The sequence below is a fragment of the Astatotilapia calliptera genome, chromosome 3 (genome assembly GCF_964374335.1).
Source record: "Astatotilapia calliptera chromosome 3, fAstCal68.1, whole genome shotgun sequence".
Lineage (NCBI taxonomy): Eukaryota > Metazoa > Chordata > Actinopteri > Cichliformes > Cichlidae > Astatotilapia > Astatotilapia calliptera.
In genome coordinates this window covers 60,103,528-60,128,337 of record NC_137424.1, presented here as the reverse complement: position 1 = coordinate 60,128,337, position 24,810 = coordinate 60,103,528, and the positions used below count along the sequence as shown (strand labels likewise).

The following is a 24,810-nucleotide window of genomic DNA, read 5'->3' as shown; positions in this document are numbered from 1 at the left end:
ACGCCTGACAGAATGACACGACCCGTGCCACGAAGGCACGACTGGAACCCAGCAGACTCGGACCTCTACGAGCGGCAGGAGGCAGCGCTTTCCCGTTGGGCAGAGGAGCTCAGGGAAAACAAAGGCTCTTCGCGGAGAGAGGGCACGTCTTCAAGGGGACTCGCCTGGCTCTGGGCGGGCCTCGGAGACACCGCGCTCCCCCACCTGCCGCCTCACCTGCACCGGAGCGTTTGCCGCGGAGAGTGGACGTTTCACGCCGCGCTTCGGCCGCTCCCTCTCTCGCCACTCTGCTCCACGCTCACACACCCGCCGCCTCATTCGCCGGACCTCCACCTTCGCCACGACACAACGGCTACGCCTCCCACCTCGGCGCAACGGAGGCTGCCTTGCCAGAAGCTCAGCTGTTTACCCCGGCCGCTTCCTCTTCCCGGAGAAAGCGACGCACACGCCGCCATGATATGGACCATTTTCAGCGACACCTGGTGGCTATAGTGCCAGTGACTGTTTTCCACACCCCTCATCTGAGTATTCACTTACAACGCACAATGGACTCATTTCTAATCCATGGGGAGTTTCCCTCCTAGAGGATGAAGTGGACTGGGAAGATTTTTTCTGCTCTGCTCCCCCAAAGACTGTTCAGGCAAAGACTGTAAATAGTGGTGGCAGAAGGACCAGAATAAATCCCGATAGACCTGTCAGTATTACTCACCCAGTCGTTATCTCCACTCCCATCAGTCAGCCTATACCCACACCAGTGCCAGCTCCCAGGAGGAGGGCAGCTGCGACCCAGTCTACCTCCACACCCGTTCCTGTTTCTCGGGTGGGGGTGACTGGTGTCCAGCCACCTCCTGTGCCTGTCCCGGCGCCTAGACTGAGGGCAGCCAGAATCCAACCTGACCATCCCAGAGGCCCAGCCGAAGCTCTCCAGCCAGTGCCCTCATGCTCTGGAGGCTCGAAAGAGCTAGCCTGCTTACCCATCAGTCCACCACTTCATCCACCACCTGATCCAGCCTTTCACGCACTAGCTCTATCCCTGGTTAGGCTAGCTGAAGTGTCCCCTGCTCAGGCACCGGCCTTACTAGCTCAGGCTGTAGCTTTATCTCCCGCATTAGCTCAGTCTATAGCTCAGCCATCAGCTGTACCAACCTCAGCTCAGCCATTAGCCTCACCGACCTCTGTTTATCCATTAGTCCCCTCAGTCCAGTCAGGCGAAGCAGAGGCTGAGGCCTCTGCTTCGCCTGGTCCCACCTCAGCCTCAGCTTCTGCTTCGCCTGGTCCTGCGGCTGCCGCATCGTCGCGCCAGCCATGTTCTGGACGTCATCGCCAGCGTCTTCCTCGCGGCCGCCCACCGGACCGGCTCAGTGGTCGCTGCCGCCTTCCCCACCTGAACTGTCTCGTCTCGGCCGCGGGCCACGTGGCCGCCCACCGGTGCTCGGTGTGGACTCCGTCCCTCTGTCCTGGGCCCCCTCCGCCCGCCCTGTTCTGGCTTTTCTCTCTGCTGGCCATTGGAGGGGGGGTATATGACAATGACATATTGGTGGAAGTTTGACAAAAAGCCTTATAACTTCATCCCTCTTTAATCACAACTGCAAATCTGAGCTCAGGGACAGAGGGAAAAGTTCATTTACTGAGATCAGCAGCAGACTGTTCGAGGCTGAGAAATAGTGAATATGTTGAAAAGAATAACTGGGCTCTGTAGAGCATCTGCAGCATCTTAGACAACAAGTTCTAACTTGTGAACGATGCAGAGAATGATGGTCAGGTTAGAGTTGAGTTCTTACACAGGAGTGTGTCTGCTCCTCTCAATCAGCTGTAAAGCCAACAAAGAGACTTCAGAGATGCCTTCATAGCTGCAGGATATTGCAGACAGCAGCTCCAGTGAAGTAGAAAGAAGCAGGACAGCTCACCTTTGTAGGGAATACAGAAGTCAACAATCAGCCAAGTGTTTGATACAGTATGAATATTTCTAGATTTTGTTTTATTTTTTATCTCCTGATGCTCCTGATTTCATTAAAAACTGAGCCAAACTCCACATAGAAAGTTTCCAGCTGACATTTTAACCAGCAACCTTTTTGCTGTGAGGCAACAAGCTAACCACTAAATCAACATATGGACCATCATGGTGACTATTTTCTGATTTTACTGTCTAGTACATAACCTTTGGGCAAAAAGGAACGACCGTAACATCAGCTCACTTATTGTATTTAAAGACACGGTGTAATAGCCCTATAGTACATTTTAATATCCCTATTATAGTAGTATATCTGTATATACATATATCTGTATAACCACTGTATATACAGATATATAATAATGACTCACATCTAACAGGAGGGAAGCAACAGCATGTGTTTGTTTGTTTCCTGCGTTTACTTTCTGATAAAGTTAGACAAATATGGTTCTGCTTTTTAAATTCTCATCACATTTTAAGCAGCTCACACAGTGATGGACACATTCTTTGAGTCTTTGTGCAGTTTGTTTACTGAAGATCCAAATAAATTCAAACTTGGGGCCAACTCCTATTTTTAAGTCATTAAAGATGAATGCTGTAGAGTTCAAAGAAATCATTAAAATCCCAAAATTAATGCCGATGTAAAATACAGGGTTACAAAATCCTTTTTCATCATCTAAAACTATAGCATATTATTGTTACAAGGGCGCACTTTGATGCAGTTTTGTTTTGCAACGACCTTGCGTCTCGTGCAAGTGTTACCTGTCTCTTCCCGTGAGATCTTCCCTCTAATGACGGTCAAGTGTTTCGGAGTGCAACAGGAAAATACCTCAGTACTACAATGAGACCAAATTGTTTTAAATATAAATGCTAATAAGCTACTCTTTTATTAGGCCCCGAACTCTGACCACAAAGGGAAAAACATCTGTCAAGTTATTTGTTTTGAAAAATCCCAGTGAGTCACATGCTTTCGTTAGCTACCTGTTAAGTTTAGATAATGCATTTTACTATCCGAATAAGCTCAGAAACCTCTGGAAAAAGGTCAATCTGGAGCTATGAGAATGTAGTGTGTTGTTGCTCTTTACAGTATATATGGTATATGTTCTAAGCTAAGGATGTTTTACTGCCGGTGTGATGCTAACTCTATATCACAATCGGGGAGGTATTCAAATATTAAGTACTAGCTCTGTTTATATTAGAATGGTTCAGTCTTAATAGAAACAAGCATATTTCAGGTTTTAATAGTATTTGCACTGTGAATTAAGTTACATCTGCTTGTTAACACACAGACATGAAACTCTTATTTTTAGATCAGACTGAACTTCCATTTCACTTGATAAGTATTAACAAATAAACCTCAATGAAGGCATTAAACGATGACAAAGAACAGTTGCTCCTTTTGAATGTAGAACTTGTCTGAGAAAAAATGCATTTACATTTTTCATTGTCAAAGTTACTGACAGCTGTCATCAATATGAGGGCATTGCAACATAAACCTGTTTACCTTGAAGCATCCAGACCATGAAAGCTGAACACGAGAGACAGTCCGAATGAAACAGTGTAAGAGACGAATGGTACCGCCCACCTGTTAAAATAAAAAAATAATCATGAAAACTATTTGTATGTTTTTTTCTTGTGACTTTCAGTGTGTTTCATCTTCTGTTTTGTCATCAAACTGCAGGCAGCCCATCCAGTATTGTTAGAGCTAATCTATAGAGAAATATTTTTGATACTGTTTCAGTTATTATGGTACATGTTTGATTTTGTATAATATGTTGTTAGAGAATAAATGCTGCACGTTTAATTTGTGTCAGGCAAGAAAACATTACAGCGCATGTGTGGTAGCAGGTTAGAGTGAGCCAGGACAGCAATGGAAATGTGCGTTGTAGCAGCAAATAGTTTTTTGACCGTGACATCTTTTGTTTGTATGTACGAGTCAGAAATAAATCTGAACAGCTCACATTAAGAAGTGGAAGAATTATTTTTTCGAAGCTTGGGACAGAAATTCGCCACTACAGTGGAAGTGTCTTGCCCAAGGACACAACGACTTACCTAGTAATTGCTTAGGCTGCTACGATACTTAAAGTTATTTACAGAAGAATTTGCATCGGTTTCCCAGGAAAACACTTCAAAATTAAGTGAGGTTAAGTGAATCCATAATATGGCCCGCACCCCAGAAAGTACAGGGTACTTGCAGTGCACTTGTTTCATTGTTTCCTGCAGAAACCTGACTTGTTGCCTGCAAATTGCCTGTAAGTACAGGGTACTTGTGCTTTATTTGCGCGTCAAGTTATAAAGTGTTACCCTGATATGTTCTCTGTCAACCATCGACTCTTTATAAATATAAGGAGCAAACCTAAAGATAAGGCTGCAACCTAACAAAATATATTTTAAATGGATAATTCAGATAATTAAGAGCAATGAGTTTTCAGTGAGTTTACAATACTTTAGTCAGACTGCAGCCTATTCTGGTGTCTACCATTGACTTTCCTTATCTTAACCCAGTCATGCTGCAGTTTGGAGGAACATCTCTGTAACCAGCAGGGTCGGTAACCATGCCTCCACCCTGCTGGCTGTCAGAAGAACATGATTGACAGTTTCTATGTCACCATGAATAAACATCTCATCCCATGGAAGGCACAGCTCCTTTGGGGCATTTGGACATAAACTTAAAAAAAAACCCATTTTGTATTCAATTTGCTAATGTTAGTGGTGAATAACTCACAGACAAATTTCAATGCTAACAGTTTTAATTTAAGAATGAAATACAGTTCACTCTACAAAGTAAAGGCCTGCAGAAAGCTTTCTTTTAATCATACAGAAAATTCAGCTCCAGTTCATTGCACATGATGCCTGATTGCTTGCATCATAGCGATGGTGTGGAAATACAGAGAAAGAAACAGCACTGAGAAAGAAAAATGCAGATCATTGTGCTTTTTACTGATGCATTATAGAGTTGATTCACAATAACATAATAATGTTTCCACAGATAGACGGGAGCTCAGTTTCACAGTCCATGCTCTCTAAGCATCCACTCTTTTCCTCTGCAAGAAAACCAAAATAAAACACAAATATCACACTCAGTCAGTGCTACTCAGACTAAAAAGGTTTCCAACATGGGGTGACAATGTTTAGCAAATAAGTGTAATTTTAGTTCGTTCAGTACTAACTGTGAAATTACAGTATTTGTAAATGGTAATGGTATTTACATTAAAGGGTATTTGTCAAGAAGACTGACACAAACAGTGATTAACTGTTTTACTTCCTGATTCACAGCCATTTATGTTACTCAATTCAGTGTTCTGTGCCTATATATAAATGTCCCTGTCTTTTTAATCTGTTTCACCCACCATGTTTGTACACAATACTTACAGTTATTTTTTGTACCGCACAATTAACATCTTAGTGAGTTGACAACATTAATCAAGGACAAAATTAATCCACCTATTAATAACCCAGTACATAGAAGTTTTGAACATAACATGATAGCTTTGTGTAACTTCAGAACACTGTATTTTTTTTTTATTTCTAAAATCTCAATTATTTAATGATGCATCACTGGGAACACAAACTGTAAATATTCTAGGATAAGAAACAATGCTCAGTGCAATAATAAGAAAAGAAAAATGTACTTTAATACATACTTTTAAAACACTTGATAGACTAGTAATGAGTTTGAAGTGATAATCAAAATAAATGAATCCAAATAAGATTTTTTTGTTTTTTTAAACACTTGACAGACTTACCACTAAAAGTTATTTGCAAACAGTGGTGCTCATCTTCGGCTGTGTCTCCATTACAAAAGTCAGCAAAAGCAGACATTGCCATATAATCACTCCAGGACCAAGAAGGATTCTGTTAAAGCAAAATAAAATATTATATAAATTCATATTCATAAAAAAATTCAATTGTTTCTCAAAATCTTAGACATCGTGCTATTTACCCCTGGACTATTATAGCCTCCAACCCAAAATTCGCCATGATCATGTCCAGCACGCTTCAGCTCCGCTTGAATCTCATAAGCTTGAAAGTCATCATACACAGATGCAAGCTGTCCTCCATGAGAGTGACAGTTATTCTACGATGGAGATAAACAGCATGGAGTGACCAAGAAAATGTAACATTTATTAATAGGAAAAAAGTCATCCTTGTTACCTGAGCATCGTCCCACGTCATGTTTTCTGGAACAAAGAGGAGGCACTGTTGACTGTGCATACTCCATCCATCTGGGCAAGATGGATGCCAGCCCCCAAATGAGTCATCTGCAAACAAATAACAAATAAAGAAGAAAGCATGAAACTGAGTCTGCAGTGTAGATTTTCCTTATGTTCAAACTGAATTTTAAAGAAGGAAAAAAATAAAATAAATCCATATACTCCAATAAGTATACCCACCTTCTGTAGATGGGGGTCCTGGTGGTGTTCCCCAGTTGTCTCCATCTGCATAAGTTAAAATGTTCTTTTGTTGCAATTAACTTCATAGGGTAAAAACTTTCAATATTTACTAGTGGATAAAAAATATATTCTCATTAAAAGACAACTTTTAGATTCACCTGGCACAGTTGTTTCCTCTGGAAGAGCTGCAAAGACAGTTTGAACCACAGATATTTTTTTCAGTGTATCATTGCTGTGGTGTCATTGATTACCTTCTACGTTTTACAACATTAAAAAGAAATACAAAATGCAGGTAAATTACAGAAGTGAAGAGATATTAGCAAAATGTAAACTAAGAATTATGTCACTTAGCATGTCCTTATGTACAGTATAATAAATGTATGATTACACAAGCTTATAATGTGTACTATATTACGTTATTGTGCAATATTTTTAAAAACAAATCGTAGATAAAGAAGAACACATGAAAATGAGTCTGCTGTGTAGACTTTCTGTATGCCTGACTTTTGGAGGAGAAAAAAAGTAATGTACTCCAAGTGAAGGTTATGGCAGTACTCCCAAACAGTCTCCATCTGCATTAGTTGATGTTTTTGGTTGCAGTTAGTATTGTAGATTAATCTCTTCAATTATTTACTAGTGGATCAAAATAGAGTATATTCCCACTAAAAGACAACCTTTATATTCACCTGGTACAGTTGTTTCCTCTGGAACAGCTGCAAAGACAGTTTAAAATACATTTTATTTGACACACAAATATTGTTTGTGATTAGTAACAAAAGTGATTAAAAAGAAGTAGAAAATTTGTGATGCAAGTTACTCACAGAAGTGCAGCGAGATATATATATATATATATATATATATATATATATATATATATATATATATATATATATATATATATATATATATATGCAAAATACAAATCAAACTCAAATTGATCAGCATGTCCTTATATACAGTATAGTAGTATGGTATATCTAAACATAGGCTTAGATATTATATGAAATTACTGTACAATGATTCTCATTCATGTTTAGAGAAAGAAAAAGTTCAGATTGTTTAATTCAGTTTTGCAAAGCCTTGACACTTTTTTTTTTTTTTACAAACATGGGTTTAAAACAAAATTTAAGATATTCCATTCTCTGGTTATGTTTTGCATGTATATTCTATATATACAGTGTGCATGTATAGATAATGTAGAAAAAGTGAGAGAGGAACTTCTGTGTTTTAAATACTCACACAGACTGTGTGTGAAAGTCATCATGACACACACATGCAGAAACACAGTCAGCATCTTCATGGTGCAGAAATTAAATCTGATGATAACATATGAAAAATATATTAGGAAATGTTACATTTGCAGTCAGCTCATAATGCACTGTAGTGATATTTCATAGATACGTATTAATTAATAATAAAACAAAGAAATCTTCTGTGAAAATACCTTTTGTTTGTCCTTCTCAGTGTCAGTTTGCCTGTGTTGAGCAACTGTATGCAGCTTCAAGTCAGAAAGAAATGACTAATTCAAACACGATCAAGAGCTTTTATTGGCCTGACAACACCCTCATCCTTGTCCAATGAATTCTTTTTGTTCTGGAGGCAGCTCACCTGACCTGTCTCCAGAACAAGCAAAGCAAACTTTATATAACGTTCATGTGTACTCAAGGCAGTGGATATATAAACTAAAGCAAATAATCATTGTCTATTGTGGATTTCTCTCGACGTGTCACTTGACGAGTACAACACATTATGTGGCTAGTCCTAACAATAATAGACCACAGAGACACCACACCTGTGCAGCATCCTTTCACAAATACTTTAACACAATGAAGCTGACCCTGCTTGAGGCCAGCTGAGAACAAGCCCATGGAAGTCAATTTAAGTCGAGCATACACTGAACACTAATTCTTTATAAAAACATAATTAAAATATGATGTGTTAAATTTGTTAGATGAGAGGGCTCCGCTGTAGATCAGAGAAAAAGGGAAGGATGTGTGAATGTCTGTGTGTTTCAGTTTGGTGTAGCTATAGGCCTGAGTGTGTGTAATTGTGTAGAGGGAGAGGAATTTATGGATACTGGGGGTCATCCTGTCATAAAAGGAGACAGGAAGCTACAGTTGGGGGATGCTTGTACCTGAATGTAATAAAGCTCATAACTGTCATTACTTAGAAGTAGGTTTGCAGGAGACTCTCCACATGCTTAGCTGTAAAAGTAAGACAACAAGAGGCCAAAGACCCAGTGGATGCAGAGTGGGGGTCTCAGTGTTTGTAATATGTTAACTCGGTTTTGTATGTTTTCTAAAGGAATTTGGTGTAGCTTGGGTGAGGGGAAATGGACTTTCATGCCCAACAGAAAGTGACATGTACAAAGACACACACACAGTGCTTTAACTGTTATGATGCACACACACCCACACACACACTCACTCACGTACACACACAGGCACTCACGTGCTCGCGCATACATACACAAACACAGAGTGTACAACACACCATGTGGGTTTTATGATGGAGTCGCTTCTATAAAACTGGTTAAAACAGACAAAGCAGTGAAGATCTGCAGAGGGCCTTGCACAGAAGATGCATGCATAACTGAAGATGAATAAAGGTTTTGTGAAATGACTACTGAGTCTGGTGTAGTGGGCGATCGTGGCTCAAGAGTTGGGAGTTCGCCTTGTAATCGGAAGGTTGCCGGTTCGAGCCCCGGCTTGGACAGTCTCGGTCATTGGGCAAGACACTTCACCCGTTGCCTACTGGTGGTGGTCAGAGGGCCCGGTGGCGCCAGTGTCCAGCAGCCTTGCTGCTGGACACTGGCGCCAATTACCAATTACTGGCGCCAATAACCCTAATGTCGACTCTAGCAAGACGTTAGAGGCAGAGGACATTACAATTTGTATGTGTAAAAAGAATTTGTGTGTGCGTAAAAAAGATTTGTATGTGTAAAAAAGATGTGTGTGCGTAAAAAAGATTGTCGTGTAGTGTGTCATTTTCCACCCTGATTTACGAATAAATTCTTTACAAATCCTACCATGTGAATTCATGGATTTTTTTTCACATTCTGTCTCTCACAGTTGAAGTGTACCTCTGGTGCAAATTACTGACATCTGTCATCATTTTAGGTGGGGGAACTTGCACAATCGGTGGCTGACTAAATACTTTTTTGCCCCACTGTATAAATAAAACCACTTTTTTTTTTTGACAGTAGTAATTTCTTTTGTGCATAATTTTATATTGTTGTTAATAATAAATCAATTAAAGCAACAAAACAACCTGAAGAGCCGGTTCGGAGCCGAAAGAGCCAGTTCTCAAAAAAGAGCCGGAAATCCCATCACTACTGAGCAATGCCTACATTGACTACAAGAAAGTCTGTAACTAACTGTCTCGCACATCAAGTCTGGAATATACCATGGTGATACACTGTCTTTATTATTGCTCTGCATAGGCCATAACCTTCTATGCCAACACATCCCCAAGAATGTATATGGATAAAGATCCAGGAAAAGGCAGAATAGCAGGTATACAGGACAGCTAGAAGTACCTCGGTACAGGAGTAATGACAAAATGGACATGGATCATTAATAGTCAAATACCTCCAGAAGTTAAGAGACATTGGCCACAGGGGGAGAAGCCATTAATATCACACCACAAAAAGTTGTCATAATGCATGGAGGTCTCCAATCAAAGTCAGTACCCTGAGGCTCTATGAGGAACTGAAAGAGGGAGGATGAGGATTAGTAAGTGTCACGATCCAGGATGAAACACAGAAATTCTGAAAATAAATCAGGAAGACATGATGGTGAACAGGAAGAAGAACTGTCATGGACGACCTGCATGTGATCTACAATGGACAGATAGAGCGAATGGTTAACATCAAGAAATCCTACCAGTGGCTTCAAAAAGACAGCCTAGTCCCGATGGGAGATACAACCAAATGTATCTGAGAACAACAGGGCTAAGGTGCTGTGGGACTTCCACTTTAAGATAGTCAAGCAGCTATTGCCCAACCAACCAGACACAGTTGTGGCTGACAAAAAGCAGAAGACCACAGTTGTGATAGACAGTGTGGCAATCCCTTACAGAGATGTTCCTCCAAACTGCAGCATGACTGGGTTAAGATAAGGAACGTCAATGGTAGACACCAGAATAGGCTGCAGTCTGACTAAAGTATTGTAAACTCACTGAAAACTCATTGCTCTTAATTATCTGAATTATCCATTTAAAATGGGCAACTGTTTTGGAGAAATGGAGAAACTACACACACCCATATTTTGCTCAATTGCGGTTTATTTCACACCTCAAACATTTAGTAAACAATTAAGCAAATACAAGTAATCTGCAGGTAGTAAGAAAATAAACTACTAACTCTTTTACGCTACGTCCACACCTACACGGGTATTTTTGAAAACACAGCTGTGTCGTCTACACATAAACGGCGTTTCGAATCACTGAAAACTGAGATTTTTTAAAACTCATTTTTTGCGTTTACGTATGAACGAGGAATACAGAGTTCGTCTTGCAACGTCAAAGGTATGTGCCTTTTTTCACGTCAGCTGTGCGCCACGTTATTGCTTACATAAGAGGAATGGCAGATAGTCAGATTAACAGTATTTTGTCTCTATCTTCAGGTTTTACACGCTTACATATAAACACGCAGTTACTGTCCCTCTATTTACAAAGGCAGAGGCGTCACGGTTTAATTATTTTACATGTAGTTGTTTTTTTCCTGTGTAATAATGTTCAACATTGCTATCAATACATTTTTCAAAAAAATGCCTCTCTGTGCAAAATGGGTTTAAAAACATAAACAGCTGTGGGATACTGTTTGTCTGTGATTTAGACAGGGGGAACAAATCGTGGCAGGATCAGCCTGATGTTATTTGTATCCCACTGTAACTTTACTGTATAAAGAGCTAACATCTCCAAAATGTCAGGAGTAGTTAGTCATTACAACAAGTGTTTGCGAACTAAAAATCAAGAATGTGGGATACTGTTTGTCTGTGATTTGGAGAGCCCAGCGGTGCTCCCGACGAAAGGAAAACCAATTTTGCAGGTGAAACCAACGGGAAGATATGCTTCACCATATTTTCTAGTCTTTGGCTTGGAATGAAGTTGGTTTGGAAACATATTCAGCGATGCTTCATCTCCTGCTTTGCGTTTGTGCGGGAGCCCCATGGTTGTTGTTTTTTTTCTTTCCCTTTTCATGCCGCGCCCCCCCCCCCCCCCCCTTGCAATGGCCCACACTTTGGGAAGGCCTGCTTTAGAGTATTGGGCCCGCTGAGCCTTGTCCACAAACTTGTAAACCTCTTCTAAGATTGGAGAGGGTAGAAGAGTTTCCAATTCCTGCAGAGTCTGGCTGACCTCAATCTGGAGGGCATCTATAGTGAAATGGACCTGTCTTATCCTTTCACCTAAAAGCCTAAACCCTCTCCTGCTCCCCCTGAGGACCTGCTCTACCTCCTAAGCTACAGCCAGCCCACCTTGAGAGCACAGATGAACTTGTAATTTTTATATCCAGCTGAGGAAAGTTCATAGTTTTGCACTGGTTGTCTCCACATTTTGTTTGCTGATTGCTGCTCTCCTACCTGGTTTGGCTTGAGTTTTTTTTCCAGTTAAAAGGGAGTTTTGTCGCCAAAGAAGAAGAAGAGCGAGTTTAAGGACACGACACAGATCAGTACAAGAACATAATGACTGTAGGACGGAGCTCTGACTTTGGTACCATCTGCAGTTTGTTGTTGAGCTGCTCCACCCACATTATTGCGGTTTGAAAGTGCGGTTTCAAGCGATTTGAAAGTGCGACTGAGCAGTGTCTGGTATTTCCTCATTCTTGACCCACTTCGTGGGTCCTTCCTGCTTTTTTAATATTTCAGTAACTGTTTGGGAAGTTTAGGAGACAGTGAGCCTGTCACTATAATTTTGCTGCCACAAATTTCAACAAGTTTTTCTTGAATAGAAATTCTGCCGAGGCACACCCATGAAAAATCATGATCAGCATTTCATTGGGTTTCTGAATCTGAACCATTTGGTTAATAATACCACTACTAATAATAAAAGTAATAAAATGGAATGTGGAAGAAGGTCCCATAATCAAAGACACACAGCCACCTCCACCTAAGGCCCTGACTTCTAAAAAAAAAAAAAGAAAAAAAAAGAAAAGTTATTAATATTTCCAAAACATGAAAACACTCAAATACTCCCTCTGTAGTTCAGCCCACTGCAGAAACACCCCCACTCCCCCCACAAAGGTTTAAGCAGACTTTTTCTCCCTTGAGTGTTTTACTTCTAATACAATTTCTCTGCAAATGCCATCATTATGTTTGCTGTCAAGAAAAATGGACTTGATTTAATAAAACCATGGTGACATCCAGTGATTGACACATTTTTGTCTTAAGATGTGACTCAAAGTTACACAAAAAGGCAAAATCCTTCTATAATGATGAGATCCACAACACAGAAAAGCAATGAGGGTGCTGCTGTAAAGCTAATAACAGCCCACCCAGATCCAGACTTCCTGTAATGCTGAGAAGGTGATTGGCTGCAGACTCCCATCTCTGCAGGACCTGTACACCTCCAGGACACTGGTGCGTGCAGCTTGGATCTCAGCTGACCCTTCGCACCCTGGACACAGTCTGTTTGACCTGCTCCCCTCAGGCAGGAGGCTCCGGTCCATTCGCACCAGAACCTCGCATAAGAATGTTTTTTTCCCTCTGCTGTTGGACTCATGAACAAAAACCACATAACTGTTCGCACCACAAACACATGACCCTACACTTTGTTCACTGCAGTCATTCCATTTTTGCACTGCTCACCACCAGTGTTGGTCAAGTTACTTGAAAAAAGTAATCAGTAACTAATTACTGATTACTTCCCCAAAAACGTAATCCCGTTACTTTACTGATTACTTATTTTCAAAAGTAATTAATTACTTAGTTACTTTTTAAAAACACGATTTACAACCTGAATAGATGATAAAGCGATAGATCTTTCAGCCCAATTCTACTTTTTCTGCATAATCCATCATACAAAATGTAATCAAATGGAAAAGTCTCTCTTTTTAAAACTTGTTTTATCAGTTTTAATCTTTTAACTTTATGCATCAAGCAAAAATTTAATTATATGCAACATTCTCTGACTTGAATAAATTAGTTTAACATTTAAACCTATTTTCTGCACATTCCAGCACATAAAATAAAATATTTTTTGTGTTTACACTCACTCTTTCAAATAGATGCAAGTAAAACACAGCAGAAAATAAATAAAGTCAAAGACTCAGCGGTCCTGTTGCTCTATTTTCACCTGTAAAGCAGGACTGAGGTAGGCGGAGGTTTACCCTGGTGCAGGTGTGCCGCGGTCAGTTGAAGAATCCGCGAGTTTCTCTGTGAGTTTCCCATTACGTCGTTGCGCACTCGGTGCTTGCTTGGAAGTTTAGGGGTTTTTTTCGCTGTAAAAAGAAGTTTTCTTCCCACGCACGATGGACACTAATGTTTTTGTCACTTTTTATGGAATCAAACTCAAAGTAAGGTCAGTACTTCCACGCTGCACGCTCATACTCTCTCCCACAATCGATATGTGATCCATTGTTGATCTGCACACAGCTGTTTTCACTAACAGCGCACTCGCTTACGTCACTGTCGTGAGACATTCTCGCAAAAAATCACGGTTTTAGTAGCGCAGTAATGCAGCGTTCCTACGGGAAAGTAACGGTAATCTAATTACCGTTTTTGCAATAGTAATCCCTTACTTTCCTCGTTACTTGAAAAAAAGTAATCAGATTACAGTAACGCGTTACTTGTAACGCGTTACTGCCCATCTCTGCTCACCACCTACATTCATGTATATATTTATCTACTTAGCACTTTTAATTTTTATGTTTATTTAAGCGTTGTCTGACAGTAACCTGCTGTAACCTGCTCAACATTTGGAAATAAAACCCTTTCTGATTTCTAATGCATAGTAAAAATATTAATGTGGCAGCACGAGCTTGTGCAGAGAAATAAAGAAAAGAGCAAAGAACCAATGATGTCACACTCACACACTAAAACTTTTACAATTCAATGAAAACCCTGGCAATGTAACCCTGGGAATAAGGTCAGTTATACTTGAGACAGACGTGGTTCAGTGTAAAATAAACATTTTGACAACATTTTGGTCAAGTCAGGTGACCGAAGAGCTGGATGTGTACAGCAACAGGTGAGTGAGTCAGGGATGCTCAGATATCTAATGTGATTAGCTACTAACAGTGGCTAATAATGCAATATTGAAATACAGTACTCATTCTGCTACATAAAAAAAGACTGTAACAAAAGTAATGCTAATATGACGACAAGTCAGAGTTACACACTGATCAAATAGTGTTCCCCGAGTCTACAAAAAAAGCAACAAATAGTTTTCTGCAGCTCCACCTGTAAACAACTCAAATATTTGAACTTATAATATATAAAAGAGTAAATGACAACAGTAATTTGTGGAGGAAAGGCTTCTAACCAAGTAAGAATCCACAGGCTCAGCAAAAGCACAAGTTGAAGTTCAGGATATTTAATTTTCCGTCCATTTCTAGGTGAGGTTGTGGTAATTTCAAGATTTGAACCAATCATCGCCCAACAGGTGATGATTAGTGTTAGATTAGATTAGATTTCCGGCTCTTTTTAGAGAACCACTCACTAAAAAGAGCCGGCTCTTTTGGCTCCGAACCAGCTCTTCAGGTTGTTTAGTCTCTTTAATTAATTTATTATTAACAATAATATAAAATTATGCACAAAAGGAATTACTAATGTAAAAAAACCTTTGGTTTTATTTATATATGTCATGATCCGGAGTTTGTGACTCCGTGTTAATGTTTTAGTAGTTATTATTATTCTGGGTTTTGTTTTCATGTTCCTATGTGTTCCCCAGTCTGTGTGACGTTTTTGCGTTGTGTCATTGCGTGTATGTGTTTCCTGTTTTATTTTGAAGGTCTGCATCTTATGTGAGTGTTTTCAGTTTGCCTCCCTAGTCTCGTCACGTTAATCACTCACAGCTGTGTCCCCCACCTGTGTTTTTAAGTCTTGTCTTCTGTCTTAGTCGTTGCTGGTTCGTCTGTGTTGTTTCCCCTCGGTCTCCCTGCGTCTCTCCGTATGTATTTTCCCGGACCTCTCTGCATCTTCGTTTCTGATTTGTTTTGTTAGTTTTACCCAGTTTTGGTTTCCGGTTTCATGTTCACCCACCATTGCTGTTTGTACCCACTCCTGTAAATAAATACTCACCTGCACCAGAGCTGCCGCCTTTTGGGTCCTTTCTACAACTCCACACGTCTGCCACACCGGACGTGACAATATATGTTTATATATAAATATATGCGGTGGCCCCTAGAGACAAAACACGTACAAACTCCAAAACACATTTCTAGCATGAACTGAACTTTCAAAGCAGAGCTACTAGATCACTTAAATTACACAATTGAAAGCATGTGTGTATTGTTTGCGTATTTATACACAGGCACTCATATATATTCAAATAATTTAAAAAAAGTTAATTTACCTGTTACTACCACACACCAAATCCAGTCATTGGTACTTGCTGGCTTGTGTAGCCACTAGGTAACAAAAGCTCAACACTGCGCCTAGCATTCTGGAGCACTTCTGTTGTCTTTTGTACGTGTTTTGAGTTTTTATGTGCTTCTGAGTTTTTATGTGCTTCTGAGTTTTTATGTGCTTCTGAGCTTTTTGTACGTGTTTTGGAGTTTTTACGTGATTTGAAGTTTGTATGTGCTTTGTCTGTAGGGGCCACTGTAAATATACTTTTATTTTTTCACTCCACATAAAATGTAATAAATAAATCATATAATACAAAAATCAACTATTCACATTTCAACTTTTAACTATTTAAATTTTCAGCTTTTTCCTTTTACAAATTTAAAGTGAAAACAACACACAACACTGCAAACCACAACACAATTAAATATAAATTATAATATGAAAACAAAAAGAAGATGCATATTCTCTGTCATATGGGCCTGCATGAATAAACTTTCTGAATCCTTTATCATCTGCAACCGAAAATAGTTGTGGATGATTACTATACCTTTCTAATGTGACGTTGTTGTCCCTCCACATTAGTGTCGATTAATGTCAAGTCCAGTGAGTGCATGCCTGTGGTAGTCGAGTGTCCTGACAAGTTGCCTCTTTGTTGTTTTCTCCAGGAAGGAGCAAGGAAGACAAGAGCAGTGAGGACGGGGTGCGGGGACACACAGGAGCAGAATAGCACGAAGCACGGATTTGTGGGTGAAGACACGACACGGAAGTCAAGGGCATCTGTCTGAAAATGCTACATCACCTCGTTCTCCACTTATCATGTTCACAATGTTGGGTGTCCATTTGGCTGACCCACTGGAGTCATGACAACACCCCATCAGCCTTCATGGTGAGGTGGAAATCTGATTTAAGTCTCATGTTGGTCGATATTTATTCCAGACTGGAGAACGAGTCACAGAAAGTCAGAGTTGTGATATTTTAAATGTTCACATGATGTCAAAACTTCTTGACACAGAATTCAATTGAATTTAATTTTAATTATTTTATATTAATGTAGTTTAAATATTTTAAAAATATTATATACAGTTTGGTATTAACAAATATATTTCCATGATATTTCCAGATCTTTCATATTGAGTTGTTGTCACAGCTGTGAGCAGTGCAGAGATACAGGACACAAGAGGTAGAACTGATCAGTAAGACAATTATAGAGCTACTCAGAAATAAACACATGAACACATCCAAGTGATGACAAATTCAGGCAACAGAGCAAAAGTAAACATTTTAAGAAGAGAAAAAAGACAACAAAGCACATTTTTATGCAACAACAGGAGCATTTCTCCACTGGACACTGATTGTGGGTTAGACACAGGAAATGTCAGGGCCCTGAGTCTGTAGACTCAGTGGTTTTTGTTTTGATTATGATTTTCTTATGTTTCGGGGTCATTCTTGTTTTCTTGTTCTTTGGTTTTGGTTTCAGGATTATAGTTAAAGCTCTCTTTGTGCCTGCCCTGGTCCCACGTCTCTGGGTTCCCTGTGTTGTCATAGTGTTATGTCTGTGCTTATGCATGTATGTCGTACTTGCTGTTTTACTTTGAAGGTCCGTGTCTGATGTCAGTGTGTTCATTTTATGTTTCCCCTGTCACGTCAGCTCTTATTTCTCCCAGCTATGTTGCCCTCCTGTCTCCCATTCCCTGATTGTCCCTCTGAGTATATAAGCCCTGTGTTTTCTCCTGCTTGTTCATCTGTGTTAAATCCTTCAGTCTGTCTGTGTTTCTGCCATATGTCGGTTTCCACTCAGTTTTGTACGGTTTCTCACTTTAGGTTTGTCTTAGTTTCACTGTATGCCCGTCTCCGTTCCTCCTGTACCCTATTTACCTCACACAAAAAAACACTCACTCTCCACGTCTACATCCGTGCCTGCGTTTGGGTCCTTACCTCACCTCCACAGGGCCTGCCTCACCAGCTGTGACAGGAAATTGATTAGCTGCAGGTTTAGAGCAGCTCTGTCCTGGGAAAAACTTTGGATTGGGAACATAAACCTGACCAAGATCTTGGAATCTTTGTGAGGAACAGTTCACTGATGAGCTGACACTGAAAAATCCAAGGAAACAAAATCTCCCATAAAACACACATTAATAACAGAATCTGCAGCTGTGCTGATTAGATGTATTCTGAATGTCACAAAATGATGATTCTTTATGTGAGTCAGAGTTCTTCTCACTGAGTTTCTGCTGTTTTGATGTTGCATTAAAACGAGACACGAGTGTAAATATCAGTCCAACTACTTTTCTTACTTTTCTTTTTTAGCACACATGAACAAGAAGTACAGAAACAATTTTACTGTCAAGAAAAGTGATAAAAAAAGTGATAAAAAAAGTTTATTAAACATGAAACATGAAGCTCCATCCTGTTAATGCTGTTTGTGTTTTACCTCAAATTCAATTTATCCTGTTTTTATTTTAATGACTTTTGATATTTACAGCTCAGATGAGTTGAAGGATATCAGTATAAATATATCAATATTGGACTGAAGCCCTGAATTCAATTCTTTTCTCTCGAGTTTGTTGTTGTTTTTCTCCCTCTGTTGGCTCTAAGGTCCAACTTCTGAAAAAGTCTTCATCAATATCTCCCTTGTTCTGCGGGATGGAGACCTCCTCTGTTTAAAATTGAAGACAATTAAAAGATTCACTGAGTTATACTGAACACAAGTTTAAGAAACTTTTAAATCGTGACAGAGCAAACGATAAGGTGATACAAATTGTAAAAATTTGTTTTGATAATTTTAAATTTACAACACTTAAAACCAAAATATTTTTTTTCTGACAGACTTACGTGTTCTTTGCAATTCTGATAAAACATCAATCCCCATAAGACCAGAGAGATACAGATGAATACAACCCCGAAGATAATTAGCCCGCCTGACAAAGAAAGGTGCAAAAACAGTAAAAACACAGTTCTGTGTTAATGATGTAAATTTGCACATTTAAAAGACAGGAAGTGGAATTAACCATTAAACAACCAATATTACTCTGGGAGGTGAACACCAGACTTTATTTACATGTTTCTGATGCACACAGAATTTAATTTATCTCCACTTACAGTCTGGTGACCTCCAGCTTACATCGGGCCTTTTGCCCAATGTTAACCAGGAAAGACTCGAGCCCCCAAAACCCAGAACTGGATAAAACTGATATTTGACATTTTGAATCAGAACCTCAGTGTCATGGTCCTGGGCCATGTGGGCCCAGTATTCTTAGTTTTCATGTATTTTTGTATTTTGTTCTTTATTTAGGCCATGCTTCCTGGGTTGATCTGTTACGTTGTTCCTTATGTGTTTTCCCTTCGTGACTCTTACCCCCTGTGTGCCCCTCTGTGTATTTATGAGCCCTCGTCTCTCTTTGTGTTTGATTCTATGTTTTCCCCAGCCCGTTATGTCTGCGTTCTCCCCGTGCTCTCTCTCCTCCTGTTTGAACCTCTGTGTACTTCCTGTTTTACTTTGCCCATCTCCCATCAGTGTTACGTTCACTCCTGCCGTGTCTTGTTATGATTATCAGTGTCACCTGTGTTCCCCGTGTGCATCCACTTCCCCTGATCATCCCTCATGTGTATTTAGTCTCTGTGTTTCATACAGTCTGTGTCGCGTCGTCTGTGTTCCCACCCCCTGTGTTCCGTATTTCCAGCCATAGCCTTTCCTTAGTTTGTCCAGTTTAGGTTTCTGTTGAGCTACTACTCATATGCTGCCTTCACTCTGTTTTGTTCCTTTCATCAGCCATAATAAAAGGCTCGCTTTTGTTTAAATCCACTCCTGCATCCTCGCTTGTGTTCGCACCTGGGTCCACCATACACATTCCCGCACGGTCTGCCTCCGCAGACCGTGACACTCAGTATGTTTACCTGAAAGAGCTGCAGGTTTATGGGGGGATTTTACTTTGTTGTTTTCGAGATTTTCAAAGATGACCTAAGATGAAAACTGTTTGTATTGTTAGCCTGATGTTTCATTACCTCCCTATCATTACCTTTCATTAGCCCAACACTACACAGACTCAGTTTCACTTCTATAGAACGAGCCTAGTCTTGGACTCTCTTTAGTCTGAGACTGAACGAAATCCATTTGTAGAAAACTGGATGGGAGTGTTTTCTGTTCTGGTAAATTAACTAATTTCTCAGATTTGGCCCATATCTCCTGACTGAACTGTATATAAGCAATATAGTGAATGACATTTAGGTTTTTGTAAACTGTAAAGACTTTCTTTTTTACCTTTGGTCTCTTCATTCAGATTTGGTGGTTGGAGACTTCTAGGTTGCTGAGTTGTTTCTGTCTTCTCAGGTTTTGATTCTGAAATAAAGTAAAATGAAATAAAATAATATAAAACATATTTCTAAATATTTTGATTGAACTTAAAAACTGATGTAATATTCTGACAGTGAACTAAGCTGCCCTCAGCTCTGTACACAGTTTTATTTCTACCAAGTGGAAACTTACAAAACTGAAACAAGAAACCAACAATGAAGAACCCAAAAACAAACAAACTGTTGTGATGAGAGAAACAGTTTGTAGCTCTTCAGTGTTGGTTTCCTCACATGTCCTGATGAAGCTGCTCAGTAACAGTGTCACTGAGGTTGGACACTGTGGATTTCTGTGGTCGACTCAGACTCTGAGGCCTCCTTCAGGGATGTTACCTGGACCAGCAGCTCCATGAAGAATTAGCCTCATGTGTGTGTAAGCCACAAAGACTCTTGTGTTAAAAAGTCCGACTTAAAGCAGAAATGACCATGTTTACAGTCTTCTACATGAACCAGTGTTGGTCTCCATGGATAGTTTCATATAATCTCTGTGTAGACTTCCTATATGTCTGTTACTGTACTCAGCACTAATTAGCAGGTGTGTGTCTGTGTGATGCAGTTTATGGATGTAATTTTCTAACTACACAGTTTTTCTGGTAATTCTATTAAAAACGCTCCAAAAGGAAACATCAGCTCTAGAACAGTGAAGAAGATCCAGTTCATGGACTCAAATCAGTGAAAGTGGGGCTACAGCTGCTGGTGTCTGAAACTCCATCAATCAAACAGGATATTTATAAAGACACTGTTGTTATGAAAGTGGAAACTATCTAAAGAGAGCTTTTGTTTTTCATAATTCGCAGGATCCAGCCTTGATCCAGTTTAACAGCTCACAGTGATCACATGTGTATAAATGAATTGTCTTACCAGAGACGGTGACTCTGCAGCTGTTGTAGCCGCGGCCATAACCTGTGTCCACCTCACACAGGTACAGACCCGAGTCCTCAGTCCTGAGTCTGGACAGCTGGAGTCTGATTCGTCCTTCTCTGAGGGCGTCTTTGTCACTCTGGACTCGTCCTGAAAACTTTTTGTCCTGATCCTCTGAGAACTCGACACCATCATGAAGAAAATACAGAGTTATGTGTTCATGCTCATTATTCATGTAACAGAGGATCTTCAGTGCTGAGATGGACATGTCTGCTTTGGTGGTGAACGTCCACTCCAGTGTGATGTTGTGGTTCTCCTCTGCCTGATAGGAGCTCTGTGTCACATCCACTACAAATGATCCTGTTGAGGAGACAGAGAGGAGCAGACACACTCACAACTTTAGACAACATCAGAACTCCTTTCACAGTGAGTCAGAGACAACGCTGACAAAAATCACTGCTTCGTTGGTTGATTTGTTCAAAAAGATCAAACACAAATAATCACAAAAAATCAACAACAATAATGTGATGAAGTTCTGCTGTGACAAACATGGAAACAATGATTTTTCCTCAGCATGAAGGAAATAATGAAACCATCAGAGAGCTGTGCTGCAGGACGCCTTTATTAAGGCTGTGCCATTAATAGAGTTCATTATTAGTTACTTATTAAAACAAAATCAACTAAATAAAACAATTATTGTGTCTCATTGTTCTTGGATCAGTTTCTGCTGAAATGAAGGTGATCTCAGTACTGACCAGGATAACTGTGATGATGATGATTTTGTTTCCATGACTTTCATCATGAATCTGTTGATCAGACTTATTCAGTATCTCTGCAGTCAGCACAGTTAAGCAGCCACAGTTTGATCATCCACCAAAATCTAAAGTCAATTTAAACAGCTCACAGGAAACTTGATTCACTGAGAGGTTTTGAAATCATGAAGAAGAAACTGGATGGTTGTAATTTACATGTGAGCACTGAAAACGTGTCACATTAGAAGGATTTCAGCCTGTAAACATCCACAGCAAACATCCACTCCCACTGAGATCTGCTCCATGATAAATGTGAGAGAAACTAAACACTGATGACATTTTAACTGTGTCCCTCCTGCAGATGGAGCTCAACATCAACTAATAACACAGATGTTACTGTAAACATTTATCAGCTCAGTTTGGAAACACAGAGACTCTGAAACAGTTTCAGGATTGTGCTGCTGGAGAAACAAAGCAGAACTCTTCACTGTGGACATGAAAATGGAAACTACTGTTTATGGTTTGATCAGGATTTTCACTTCTGCTGCTGTGTGCATGCTGATGGAGTTCACTGTTTCCTCTTACATGCATGATTGCTGAGGTCTTTAGTTAAAGGAAGTTAAGTGTCTCTACACGTCGTCATGGGAAACTTTCTATGCTTTTTTTAAACTAAAGAAATAAATGGTTTATAAATTACATGTGAGCATTAAAAAAGTCACACTGGAAATATTTCAACACATGAAACTGAATCAATACTTAAAACCTACTCATCAGTTAATTATAGTTATTTAACAAATAACCTTTAACAAAACCCAAGCTGAGAATAAAATTCCACAGAGAAACAGAGTGAAACCAGTCCATGATGACTGCTCAGATGATGGACGAGAACGAGCCCACAGTCTGAAGCCTGAAGTCAGTACACGTCTCCTCTTCACAATCAGCCTGCAGACAGTTAATCACTCCATGAAATCTCAACACACAGATGTAAACCTCAAATTTCTAGAAATATTTTTGAAAATAAAATTCAATGTCAGTGTTAAACAGAATTAAGTTGCTCCTAAAAGTGCAGAACTTGCCTGAGAAACATCAGGCAACATTTTCAGCTCCTTTTAGCTCCGTTTAAGTGATTCGCTGACAGCTGTCGTCACTGACACATCAAACAGCAAAGAAGAAATGTTCACAGTGAATTTAATTAATTTACCAACATGTGATTAAATCTAGTTGATGAGCTGTGATAGTCTATAATCTACACAGCTGCTAATGTGACTGAGAGTGATTCCAAATAAAAGCTGTTTACCTTGAAAGCAGAAGAGCGAGTTTAAGGACACGACACAGATCAGTACAAGAACATAATGACTGTAGGACGGAGCTTTGACTCTGGTACCAACCTGCAGTTTGTTGTTGAACTGCTCCACCCACATTACTGCAACTGAGATTTTGGTGGTTTGAATTTGGGACTGAGTGGAGTCTACATTTCTTCAGTCCTGAGAAATGTGATAGTTTTATTTTAGTTTTCACTGCTTGTTAAGTTAGAAAAAAAGAAATTACAATCAAATATGAGCCTTGAACTAAAATGCTCACATAGGACTTCCTCGTTTTGTTTTTCTGTCCATATCTAATTTTTTTTCCGCCTTGCAATATTTGGTCTTCATGCCCTTAAAACAGAATTCACTGCACACTTTATGGGCTTGTTGGGTTAGGGTTAGGGTTATCAGTTAAAGAGTTATGCTTGTTAGTTTGTGTTGATAAAAACAGATTCTTGGTGTGAATGTCTGAATATAAAACATATTGATCTTAGACTTTGAATGATTCATCTTTGATAATGTTTTTTTATTATTATTGTCTCTGAAAACCAGAACATGTTTGATTCAATTTAAAAAGTGTGTCAGTCTGAGTCAGTGAAGCAGAAGTGGATTTTCTGACAAACATCATCCTCAAAAAACTGTAGTTAGACTGCAGTAATAATCTCCTCCTGCATGCAGTGATGGTCAATGTTAGGCTGTCATCATGTCTGAATTTTAGGAAAATTCACTTATTTAAACCATACAAGCAAAAACCCAAACACTGAAAAAACACAGAGAACAGAAACAGCACTGAGACTCAAGTCAGAGTTACACTTCCTGATGAGAAGTGACATTAAGCTGGTCACTGATGTCAGTGTAGCTGCAAACACATTTACATGAAGGAGGCAGTAGCTGGCAGCAACTGACCAATCACAGACAAGAACATTAAAGTTGACAGCAGCGAGACAAAGAACATAAAACTGTAAAACTATAACAATATAAAGAGTTTACAAACACATCACAGACTGACAGTAACAGATTGAGAGGAAAAGCTCTGCACAGTCAGCAAGTTAGTAGTAAACATGCTGTATGACTGTGTGAGGGTCAGTGAGACTGGAAAAGAGTTTGTGTTCATCAGGAATGAAAACGTTACAGCAGCACATGTTTCATCTTGTTGATGTAGATGATCGATATGGAAGAAATATAGTATCATCAGAATTCGAAAATTTTTAGACATTGAATTTATGACACTGAATTTTTATCCTCCAAATTTCCCTGCAAAAATATTCACCTGCAAAAAATTCACCTGCAAAAAATTCAACTGCAAAAAATTCAACTGCAAAAGTGATGAACTTGAATGACCCAAGCCAGAGCAATCAGCACTAGATCGAGTCGAGCGGCTCTCAGCCAATTAAATTACGCTGTTTGATCACATGACACCGTTAGCCAGCAGTGTGTCTCCTAAAAGAGAGCTGTTTAAAGGTGAGTGATTAAGTTTTTCTCCTAAATAGAGATCATTACAGAACGCCTAGTCCTACTTAAAATCCCATTTATTTTTATTTTATCATCTACTCGAACTAAGGAAAACGTTTGACTAACTCAAAGACAATTTCCACGCCTCCCCTGCCTGACTGCAGAGGCAGTTTTGAATTTAGGAGCGCCAAGATGGCAGCGGCAAACCCTGGCGATTCTCCGGTAAGTATATTGTTTTTT

General features: G+C 39.6%; 2 protein-coding genes across 2 annotated transcripts; both read right to left on the bottom strand.

The window, feature by feature from the left end:
• Positions 1–4,683: 4,683 nt before the first annotated feature.
• Positions 4,684–7,872, bottom strand: LOC113017883 (lactose-binding lectin l-2-like). The gene is made up of 9 exons (XM_026160993.2): positions 7,790–7,872; positions 7,585–7,661; positions 7,032–7,058; positions 6,504–6,530; positions 6,346–6,390; positions 6,107–6,213; positions 5,895–6,029; positions 5,698–5,806; positions 4,684–4,995 (listed from the first exon to the last, which is right to left on the bottom strand). Exons 2-9 carry the CDS (start codon positions 7,643–7,645, stop codon positions 4,913–4,915), a joined length of 594 nt encoding a protein of 197 aa, XP_026016778.2. The 5' UTR covers positions 7,646–7,661; positions 7,790–7,872; the 3' UTR covers positions 4,684–4,912.
• A 9,250-nt stretch (positions 7,873–17,122) lies between these two features.
• Positions 17,123–23,196, bottom strand: LOC145425570 (programmed cell death 1 ligand 1-like). Its single transcript, XM_080298701.1, has 7 exons — positions 23,112–23,196; positions 22,891–22,961; positions 22,615–22,756; positions 21,063–21,422; positions 20,113–20,190; positions 18,687–18,772; positions 17,123–18,510 (listed from the first exon to the last, which is right to left on the bottom strand). The coding sequence occupies exons 3-7, from the start codon at positions 22,673–22,675 to the stop codon at positions 18,445–18,447; spliced, it is 651 nt and encodes a 216-aa protein (XP_080154827.1). The 5' UTR covers positions 22,676–22,756; positions 22,891–22,961; positions 23,112–23,196; the 3' UTR covers positions 17,123–18,444.
• Between the last annotated feature and the right edge of the window lie 1,614 nt (positions 23,197–24,810).